Below are 11,904 nucleotides of genomic sequence, written 5' to 3' on the forward strand. Positions count from 1 at the left end.
AGTTTTTTGTTGAGGTTTTGTTTTTCCTAGGTATTGTTGATCAACGATTACTGTTCATACTTTGTCTGTGGATTTTTTGTGATGCTTTTCAGTTCATTTTTGAACTGTGACAGTATTGACGTTTAACGTTCTGGTTGACACCTCACTAATCATGTGTTTTTGGCAGGGATGCTGTCCAACACAAGATGAGACCGGCTGGTTTGTTGAAGCGAATTGTGTGCAAGACTCCCCCTAATTACAACAACAAACGTTTTTCTTTGCTATATCTGTCAATCGACTTCGACTATTTTCATTACATGACAGTTGACTATAAAAAAATATTCGTTGTTTAACCCCTACCAAAGAGTTAATGATTGATTTCAGTGTAAGACTTTCACCACACATGCTGGTGAACGTCTAAGGCAATAAGACATTTAACTCATTTTAGTACTTTGGTGTTCACCTAAACCAGGGGTGTCTAAACCTTTTTGTTTGAGGGCATACAGAAAAATGGAAGGCTGAAAAGGCCAGTTTAAATTTATTCAACTTTTTGAAACACGCTAAAGTCGGTCAAGAAAGCAGTTGTATATTGTTTGTATTATCTAGTTAATTTTCATGAGCTTTCTGTTCAAGGTGTTATGGCAAATAGTGACGGATTTTTGGGGTGGCCAACAGCCCTCTCTCTCACAGAATAGATCCAGCTCTGCACTTAACGGCAGCCGAATCCAATCTCCACATTCAGAATAAAAAAAAACAAAACAATCTGTAGTCAGTCCTTTCTCACTTTGCCCACCTTTACTTTTTTGACTAACCTTGTGGCCCATTTTTTTGTATTTGTGGGGCATGTCGCGGGCCGCTGAAAAATGGATGGCGGGCCGCAAATGACTCCTTGGCCGTGGGTTGGACACCAATGACCTAACCAATGCAATGAGCGAGACAGAAAGCTCAAATGCTCAGTACAAGAATGGCAGAGTCACCTCTACTTGCTGAGGTGATTGACGTCCTTCGACATAAGCAAGTTCTTGCTCCGGTCCTTTAATGACACTGCGGTGGCTTCTGCATTGTGTGATCTCTTTGTGTGCTGGGAAGGAAGAAGACACTTAACCAAGTGGTTGAGAAAGATGGCTCTCTCCTGGGCTGCTAAGTGAACTCCGTTGAGGAGGTGGCAGGCAGAAAGCTCCTCCTCCCCTTTTTCCCCCATCCTTCCTCTTCTTCCAGTTAACTGTGTTGCTGTGTTTCTACAAAAGATCTTTAACCTACATTTTTTTTAAGTTACAGTGGAATCCCCACTAAAGTTGAAAGATGTTTCCATAAATATTGGCGACCATCGATCGTAGTTTTGATTATTGTATGCATAAGGACGGGAGGCACGATAACTGAATGGTACCCAGGTCACGGATGGAGGATGGAGGATGCACTGGCAAAATAGGATAAAGTGCCCATCTCCGTATGTAGCCACAGTCATTTTGTGCTGCAGCAACACACTAGTCCACAAAATATGAATTGAAAAGCACCGGAGGTGAAAATCATTTTATCACTCGCCGTATGATTGTCAACTGCGGGAGTGAGCGGCGACTAATGTGTGTGTGCGTGTGTCATTACAGTGGCTCCACAAAGGATAAATGATTACCTGTATTTATACAGACCTTTGAGCTGAGGAGACGCTACGATGCCGTGATATTGAAAGTATGCCATGAATCCTGTTCACCATACTGCATCGCTGCCCACGCAGGCCTGTCTCCATCCCCTCCATCTTCCCCATCTGTTTCTCTGACATTACAAATGTCCCATTTTGAAAGGTGATGCGGCTCATCTTCAGAAAACAGCTAAGCTGTGATTGGTTGTTACCCGAGCCCTGAGCCGTCGTTAACTCAGCCCCGAGCAACTGTGATACGAACATTTTCAAGTGACAGAAAGTGACAAAATGGCCGCCTTCTGAAATGGATTAAAAAAAAAAGATTTTGTTGCTTAACTCGTGTTTCACAAACACAATATGAATCAGAATGCCATTTAGCGAACTGCATAAAACATTTGATTGTCAAGAACATTTGGGGGTTGAACTCCCTTTTAATAAGGACAAATGGATAGATGGAAATCATAATTTCTCCATTCATGCATTTAATAGCACCATATTATCTTAAATGTTGCCCACTCAGCATCCATTGCAGCCTGGTCATCCTGGAAGGTGGTTCACTCGCCTGACTTTGGTTTTCGGGTATACAGTATGTCATATGATTGACTGTTGCCAAGTCCAGGTAGTCAACATTTTGCTTGTAATCAGCTGGGTTAAACTTCAGCTTCTCTACCACCCTGATTAGGATCAGAATTATTTGAAATGGAAGGAATATTGGATTAAGTCGGAATATTTCAAACAGTCATGATTTCTTGAGAATAAAATTGTGTTTTATGAGAAAACAGTTTAAATTTTTGAAGAATTACAATGTAATGTTTCAAGAAAGATTTGCAATTCAAATGTCAATTTTATGATAATTTAAAATATATGGAACAGTTTGAAAAGAACTGCCTTTTTTGAAAATTAAGTCATAATATGATCAACATGAAAATTACATGAATTCATTTCAACGAAAATATTTGAAATCACAATGTGGAATTGCTTTGAATTTTTGAACCATATTTTTTTGTTTTGTTTTATTTACCACTTGATTTTTGGTAATCCTGTAGTCCGTTTTTTGGGGGGTTAATTCTCACTGGATTGTCATATTGATAATAAGACCAATAAATGTATGCATTTGTTATTTAGCATGATTTGCCACTCATTTAAAATCCACGTGGGAAATGAAGTGTTTAATTTGATTTGGATTGTGAATTAAAAATCTAAAAATGTGATGGTCAATCTGAGTGAAATCCTGGATTCTTGTGGAAAGCGGCAATACCTCATACAGGGACAGAGCGCCCACAAATTCAGTATCTGCTTTTTAAATTCTGCTGTACAAAAAACACTTTGGGATTACCAAAAAAAAAAATCATCTCTGTGCAGTTGTATCCATTGAGATTAATTATGTTCAGTGAGGCTTGAGTCGGTCTTCGCACCCTTTCTGCATGCAAAGTAAAAAAAAAGTGCAAGAGGCAAAAAAGAAAAAAAGTCATCGTGAGATGTAAAGAGTGTTGCAGACATTGGTTACCATGCCAACAGCCTTATAAAGTGGTAATGCTACCTTGCCTTCTGTGCAGTGATTTAATCAGTTTACCCAGCCAGCAATGCATCATCATCAGCCTGAGTTAGGATACACCTAACAACGCAATTCACATTACAGTTGTCTAAGATATTTGTCTTCACGTTTTAACCTTTATCCACTCTTGGAATTTAGTTGAACTCGACTGTCAATTCAGACAGCATGTGATATTATCAACTTTATGGGTTACTCGGTTCCACATTGAATAGTGATGAATTTCTTTGATGCGGAATTGTCCTGGCGACCTCCGGATGGACTCACGATAAATGAAGGAACTTCTCCACACAGCCTTTTCTGGTTGATCAGGTTGACTTTATTGAGTTAAAGGCTATCAAAAGTCAAAAGTTTTTTAAAATGGCACACGCTCAAACCTTCGCTGCGTCTCCTCTAATCGTGTCTCAGCCACATGAGAATTTGTGTCGACCTCCTATGGGACCCACTGTTAAAAGAAACTCATCTCACTTTAATAGTTACCAGTCATAAAATACGCATTAAAGAAACAGATTAAGCAGACATTACAGACCAAGGTCTCTGATTAAAGGTCACGAGAAGTATTGCTGAATGTTAAAATACCATTTTCTGAAGGCCTTTTGGCTGAAGAGGTGGCTGCAATAAAAGGTAGTTTGGATATGCAAACATTTGGTCATTTTTCATTCATTCCTAAAAGCATTTAGCAGTTAGAGAAACCACAGGAAAAAACATGGAAATTTGACATGTTTGGAAATCATACAAGGTTAATTTCTCACCAGGGCAGCCTGGTGCTCCAGTGGTTAGTGCGTCGACCTCACAGCGCAGAGATCTTAGGTTCAATCCCCGCTCCGGCCTCCTTGTGTGGAGTTTGCATGTTCTCCCCGTGCCTGCGTGTGTTTTCTGTGTGGGTCCGGTTTCCTCCCACATTCCAAAAACATGCATGGCAGGCTGAATGAACACTCAAAATTGTCCCGAGGTGTGATTGTGAGCGCGGATGGTTGTTCGTCTCTGTGTGCCCTGCGATTGGCCAGCAACCGGTTCAGGGTGTCCCTCACCTACTGCCCGAAGACAGCTGGGATAGGCTCCAGCACCCCCCGCGACCCTTGTGAGGATAAAGCGGACCAGAAAATGGATGGATGGATGGATCGATGGATGGCTGTGCAGGGAGTGGGCAATGCCCTAACAAATCAAGCAGATGGTGTTGATATTTGTTCTTTCTTTCTTTGAAGATGTATCTTTCATTGTGTTGGTGGATAACAGAGCCCTCCCTGGCTTTGCTCATTTTAAAAAGGAGGAGAGGGAGCGACCCAAAAAAGGGCGGGGGGATGGTGCAACCTTTATTAATGGCTTGATGGGAATTGGAGAGTTTAATCTGAGCTGCGGTTCCGTCAAGAAGGCTTTGAGATATATTTCAGGCTGAGCAGGGAGCAGTGTCTTCTTTAAGACATCACTATATGTTATCTCTCGCGTGTCCTAAGCTCAAGACCCGGAGACGCTGCATTTATTAGGGCTTTCTCCATTGTCCTCCATTGCCGTTATATTAAAATAAATCTGCCAACATAGGACGGAATCCCTCCACCATGTAGCTCCTCTTGTAGCCGAGGCACTTGTCTGTCGTCACGGCGAGACTCAAACGGGACATTTCTCAATTTGAAAGTCTTCCTGCTGCGCCCATCACCGCTCCATTCCAGAGTGCCGCTTCTCACCACATCACCGCATACACACAATGAATGGTTTTGACGAAGGCTGATGCTGCGTACTGCTAAGCGCAGTGTGAAAAGGGTTGAACAGTTACACCGATGAGCATTGGGGCACATGAAACAAAAACTGCGAAAGACAGAGAAATGAAGGCTTAACTCACTGGAGATAAATTAGCATGAAAACATATGTAAATCTGAGCCAGGCTTTTCTGGAGGAGTTGGAGATTTGCGGAAGGAATCAGATGTGCCCTTGTGCAGATTCTCTCCCCTACCATATGCCACCACTGCAGAAAGAGAGAAAGAAAAATACAACCAAAACCACAACAATACCTACATTTGACCAAAACTGACATACCAAAATGAACCCAAGAAAAAAACAAGAGTTCTTAGACTAATACAACTTCATTGCATAGGATGGAGCAGACAAATGAGTGCATGTTCATTTTTGAGGGTTTGAAATGACTGTGCAGATTACTTTATCCCGAGCCTGCGTTTATCAGAGTTAATTTTAGGTTTTGGGAGCATCGATCTATTTATTTTCATAGCCCTTGTCCTAATTACGGTAACTGGTGATCTGGAAGCTTTGCACACCTGCATTTTTGGGTTCTGGTTCTTCCGTGTGCAACACAAAGTACACATTTCTTCTTGACAGACCATAATGATGATAATAAACTCCACAAAAATTATTTTGTGGAGTGGGGGAGCATAGTGCCAAGGCAGAAGTCAATACATTTTAGTAGGCTTTGCGATAAAGGGGGCAGATGCATATTTTTTTTCCCTCCTACCGTTGTCACCATAATGACATAGGACCTTTTATTGAGAATCTTTTGAGGTTTCGAATAAATAATGCATGACTCTCAAAGCAAACATTCGACCGCGTAAAAGTACATCTCTTGATCACGTTTGCTTCATACCACTTAGCCCTTCGATGTCTCCGACAATTCTCATCCAGAATTTATACCCGAGGAAACTGTGTAAATTTTACACCCATGTCATCCTCCCTCTCAAACTCAAGATGCAATTTCTATCAATTCTTAAAGTTTGAAGGACATGCTCATTTCACAGGTCAATTAATTTTAATCACACTATGTCAATTTAATCTGAGTTCAAGTCGCAAGATGGACACATTGTGAAAATCTCATTAACCTTCCCATTTGGCAATTTGTTCAGGGTTCTCCTTACCTGCAGGCCAGAGCCACTACTCAACCATTTTTAAAACTCTTATTCTGTTTTATGTTGACTAACAAACTCCAATATTTGGATTGTGTCAAGTCACAGCCACTTTTCCTCCTCAGATTTGACTGGCAGTGATCCCAGCAAGATATTCAACTTCAGATTTTAAGATAAAGATGTTGGGTTGGCCGTCTGGGGAAGTATTTATGCTGGGGAATCAAAACAACTTATCTTTGGCAGAAGTATCTTAGTATCTTATCTTGGCTTGTGCGCCTTAGAATATACAAGTCCAACCGGGGAACTTGTGTGAAAAGAATGCTCCCTGGACAACTAAAATTATCCATAATCCCATTTTTCAAAATAACCTGTATTCAAAGCTGTGTGTATTTTAAAATAAAGACTGCATATAGTACTCATGGCATGCTGGTTAGCATGTCTGCCTCACAGCAAGAGGTTTCTGGGTTCGGATCTTAGCTCTGGCTTTGTTTGTAGAAAATGGATGGATGAATGGAGGGATGGATAGATGCATGGTTGGTTGGATGTTAGGTGTGGACCGGTTTTTGAACACCTTCCAAACTGTTCAGTTTGACTGCTGTCGGTTCCGTTCGGTCCATAGGCACACGCAATTTTTTTTTGCTTTGTTCTAAGAGCAAAAATGGACGCTTCATCGGATCTGGAAAAAAAAATAGCAATTCAAGTGGAACCTTTAAGTGGTTATGTTTTATTATGTTTTCATATAAATGTTTTACTCTACAGTAGTATTTTTCTTGAGTAAAAACATCTAATAAAAAAATGGTGGTGTTTTTTTTTTCAGTGGCTGGAACAGATTAATGACATTCCCATTCATTTCAATGTGTAAAGTTGATTTGACATACGAGTCACAAGTCAAGCTATTGCAAATTCTGTACAGTATCTACTGTATCTTTCAACAAACAACTCATATTCTGTCTATCATGTGTTTGTCAATTGTCTTTGAGTATTTTGGATACATTTTTGTTTTATTTACTTGAATTATGGCAGCACAACGACGTTGTGGTTAGCACATCTGCCTCACAGACCTGAAGCTCCGGCTGGTTTCAATCAGTTCCAGGTTTCCTTTGTGGAGTTTGAATGTTTTCCCAATGCTCGAAATCATGCATGTTAAGTTTAGTGAAGATTCTAAATTGCCTTCATGTGCCCTGTGAGTGGTCGGCGCCCAGTCCAGGGTGTGCTTGTCTCACGACTAAAGTCAACTGAACTAGGCTCCAGCTCATCCACAACCCGAATGAAGCCAAGTGCTAAAATTAATTATGCATGAATGACAGTGAGGAATGTTAACTTCCCGTCTATAGTTAATAAAGGTTTTTATAAGGTTTTATTCTTTTATTTGACATCATTTCAATGTGTTCAAATCACAATGTTAACAATTTACAGAGAGCTTCAAATTGTTTCAAAAGTGTTTCCATTTCATAGCATGTTTGGAAATGGAAAAAAAAATCCTTTCTCCTGTTTCAGCAACTGATCTTATTTGAATAGATTCCACTGTGAATTTTAAGTGGACTTTCATTATGCATGGATGTGAAAAGAGTAATTGAATTAATTAGCTGTTAATCCACCCACAACAGTTTTGTCACTGTCTGTTTCATTTGCACGAAAGCTATCATCTTCATAATGAAGATCAAATTAATTTGCTCTCCCCTCCACTATCTCTGCCTGACACTCTCCGCCTTCTCCATTCCGTGTGCGTCCTCCCTTTTGCCCTCTTCCTCTCCACAGCAACTTGCGGTTAAGCTTCCTCACCGTTGTGTACAATACATTCAGTCAAGATACAGATGCAAGATGGCTGGAAAAATAGCACCTTTTTTTCTTCCTTCTTCCTCGAATCAAGAAGACACCATCTGTGCTAAATTTTATTCCGCATTGTATTTGTGCCATCCATTTAATTGAAATCCTGCAAATGAGCCATTGTTTACACGTTGCAGCAGGAGAACAGAGAATTACAGCACACAATTCTTTTTTTTTCTCCTCTCCAGCCATGGTAATTAGTACGAACTCAGGAAAATGATTTGTCTCTGTCCAAATACTAAAAAAAAAAAAGAAATCACCTGTCTGTCACGACGCAAGTATGGAGCCACATACTGCAACCACCTTCTAAAAGACAGAAAGCTCTTAGTGGGAGATTTATCTAGATTTGATCAGATTTGATGCCGCATTTGATTGTGGGCAAAGTGGGAAATATGGCAAACAAACGCTGGTCACAATGTGCCCTGTACTTTGTAAATCAAATCAAATCTGACAACAGCAATAAGGTAGGATTTGTTTTGTTTGCGGAGAGTCAATCTGACTTTTGATTCATCTTCTTTGGCATCCTCAGTTTATTTTAATGGAAAAAATAATGAGTAAAAAGCTTCCAGTTTACCAGAATGTCACACTAACACTAAACAAATAGATGAGGCTGGATTTGATGCATTTACACTAGACTAGCCCTTTAATGCACAAATTATGATAAAAAAATCCTTAAAAATCCTGATGTCATCAGGATTTTTAAGGATTTTTTTCAAGATTCATTCATATAGAACTGTGAGGTGAATGTGGTAAAAACACAGTTAAACCATGCCACAGCTCATCATTGTGTAGAAAAAAAAAACAAAAAAAACAACCAAAATATGCCAACAAACAATTTCATTAAAGAAAGAGTACAGTAGCATAACAGTCAATATGCAACATGCAGCATCTTCTATGACTGTTTTTCACTCAGTTGTAATATAAATACATTAATCACAAAAAGTTGTTGGCATTGAGTTTTCAGGTGAAGCTTCAGGATGAACCTAAAATGCACTTTGACTTTTACAAGTGAACTTTATTTGACCTTCCCTCAACTTTTGAACGCACATGTCCAACAGTTTAATTTTTCAAAACTTTTTGCACAACTTGCCGTTCTATGTCACGAGCTGAATGGCAAAATTCACAGTACTGTAGTCGTTTGACCCAAAAATTGACAAATAAATTGGTATTGAAGCAATTCTCTTTACAGAGGCGCTGTTTACATTTTGAAATCTTTATTTATATTATTTATATTATCTAAGAGTTCCAGTTTAGTATTAAATTTTATCAGTGTATAATTGAATTCTGTAATTAAGATCCAGGCATATGTGACTGCCAAATATATGATATTTAGATTTTGAAAAATCCCTTCACCACAGTAAGGGAGGAAAGAACACATAAACTTGCTTTTACTGGATCTATAATACAAACACAAAAAAGATGTATTATTATTATTATTATTATTATTATTATTATTATTATTATTATTACAAGAAGCAGTAACTATATTTACTATATATTTCAATGTTTTTGTACGAGAATAACCAACCAACTGATCCTTACTGGTTGGGATAGTGCAGCTTCGACAGGTTGAACTTTACGACAGTATCTTCGCTCCACGGCACCGCTCAACTGTTTTACGGCATACGTGTAAGTCTATCTCGTAGCCGCTTGATTATTAGGGTATAAACAGGCATTATTTGTTTCTGGAATTTACGATAGTCTCACGTTGAGATATCAGACCAGGAGATATGGATGTCGGAGAGCTCTTGAATTATCAGGTATGGATTAGGCTCCCTCTCACTCAGCACTCATTCATGAATTTATGGTGCTAACATTTCCATTGAGAGTCCATTGAGTGTCACTGCTCGCAGTCGTGTGCAGTCGCGTAGTCGAGTTTCAAATTGTTTAAGATGATCTCGTGTAGCGCAGTACGTGACAAGAGAGCATGTTATTTTTCTTATGTGTTTACCAGGGATTAATATTCGTAGCGAACATGCTCATTCAAACGGGAGGAACGCTGGTTCTTTAACAGAGTAGACAGTGTCCGCTCCACAATTGAAATTAATATATTCAAATATGTAACTTTTTGACTTCTAGCAGTTTTCAAGAGGAGATCGAGATCATTTTTAGTGTTGTAGCAAACCTACATTACGCCCGCTGCGTTTATCTGTTTGGTGAACCGGATCCCCTTGTGTCATACCGTGTTTTGAGGAAGTATTGCTTATTGCATCTCTCACCGCGCAGCCCGACAGAGGAGCAACACGTTCCAGAGAGAATGACGCAGGAGAGGAAGATCCGAGAAGTGCAAAGCATCAGAAGCTGTCCAGTACTAGACACAGAGATGGGACAGGAGCAGGCGTTGAGGGAGGAGCTGACATGAAGGACAGTGATGATTTGACAGTGGATCGCAAGAAGATCTTGGAGAAACTGATGGACCAGGATGAAGACGATCCGGAGGTAGATGCATTTATTGATATACAGTAGAGTTTCAAAAGTCGACTACCCCTGAGGTTTTACATTTTAAAATTTTTCCAAAATGTGTCTGGAAAATTTGCTTCAAAAGTCCCACAAGACTACATTATGAATGCCGTCACATAATCTGATGTGAGCATACCTCAAAAGAATGGGCCACCATCACCATCATTATGTGAGCGGCTAAAAGTTTGCCTGATGTTCGAAATTTGTGTAACACTCAGTTCTTACACAATTGTACTCTGCGTCATAGCTACATTACCAATCACGTGTGTAGTATGTGTCGGAACATTTCGGTCACTATCTGTCAAAAGATCGCAGCTGCATTTGTCATCGCTTCAAATGTGTATGAAATTAGGGCGCAAACAGTTGTATTTCTCTTACCATCTATGCTAAAGGTACAGTGTGGAAATTGCACTTGCCATCTCGTAGTGAACTAATAGAATGCAATGACCTAAGATTGAAACGCATGCATTTTGAAGCATGCGCACTACGGTGCCTCAGAGAGACGACACTTCGCAAGCCTACCACCAAAATCAGAAAGCCAAATGTCATCACAAACCACTTCTAGTATTCACTCGAGTGATGACGTAAGTGCATTTGTTACACATGCTGTAGTCAGTGATCCGGTAAATTTGTGATCGGGTGATTTGTCTCCTTCGGGAATCCACAGCAGTTGGGGAAGGCTAGTATTCTAATGATAATTGCCAGTGAGAGAAAAGTTGCACCACACTTGCAATGTACTAACATGTTATGATGTGCCCATCATGCCAAATGCATTGAAGCCTTTAGAAAGTGAGACACTTTCCCTTTTTCCAGTAAAATCCCCTCGATAGTGTAGAAACTCTGGCTCCTCTCACATAATTAGTGTCTTTGTGCTGCAGGCAGCCGTGCGTCGCCCTTGACAAAAGGCTTCTTCTTGTTTCTCTTTCATCTCTCCCCCCGCTGCTACTTCCCTTCTGTATCAAAAGGCAGAGCCGGTGGATGAGAGCTCAGTGAAAAAAATGATCCTGACCTTTGAAAAACGATCCTACAAAAATCAGGAACTCAGGATTAAGTTCCCCGACAATCCAGAAAAGTAAGCCCACCGACGACATCCTTTTCAACAAACATCAATTGTCATCAACGCCAACACAACAGCCTCTTTTAATAACCTCTCGTTTTGTGCCTCCGTCCAGGTTCATGGAGTCCGAACTGGATCTAAATGACATTATACAGGAAATGCATGTGATTGCTACCATGCCTGATCTCTATCACCTGCTCGTAGAGCTCAACTCTGTTCACTCGCTGATGGGTCTTCTCAGTCATGAAAACACTGATATCCTTCCTGTGATACACTATAATAATAATAATAATAATAATACATTACATTTATAAGCGCCTTTCAAAACACTCAAGGATACTTTACAATCAAAACAAGAACAATAAAACCACAGATAAAATTATAAATAATAAAAGGAGAGGTGAATTTAAACTGAATTTAGCGACTCTAAATAGTTGACGCCGGCAACATCGCCGCCGCAAGGAGCACCAGCTGACCCAGCCAGGCCGGCCAACACACCGTGGTCCGCGGATCGGCCGCCGTTTCTGCCGCTGTCTCCGTGCGGCCG

At 40.1% G+C, this 11,904-nt stretch overlaps 1 protein-coding gene across 1 annotated transcript in view; it reads left to right on the forward strand.

Annotated features, from left to right (window-relative positions):
* The first annotated feature begins 9,430 nt into the window (after positions 1 to 9,430).
* Positions 9,431 to 11,904, forward strand: part of ctnnbl1 (catenin, beta like 1) — a 29,703-nt gene continuing 27,229 nt past the window's right edge. Inside the window, exons 1-4 of the mRNA XM_019862996.1 lie at positions 9,431 to 9,600; positions 10,067 to 10,279; positions 11,266 to 11,372; positions 11,473 to 11,612. Coding sequence (XP_019718555.1) covers positions 9,571 to 9,600; positions 10,067 to 10,279; positions 11,266 to 11,372; positions 11,473 to 11,612 — 490 coding nt within the window. The 5' untranslated portion in view covers positions 9,431 to 9,570. The remainder of the gene's footprint in view (positions 9,601 to 10,066; positions 10,280 to 11,265; positions 11,373 to 11,472; positions 11,613 to 11,904) is intronic.

The sequence above is a fragment of the Hippocampus comes genome, unplaced genomic scaffold, assembly GCF_001891065.2.
Source record: "Hippocampus comes isolate QL1 unplaced genomic scaffold, H_comes_QL1_v1.1 scaffold1, whole genome shotgun sequence".
NCBI lineage: Eukaryota > Metazoa > Chordata > Actinopteri > Syngnathiformes > Syngnathidae > Hippocampus > Hippocampus comes.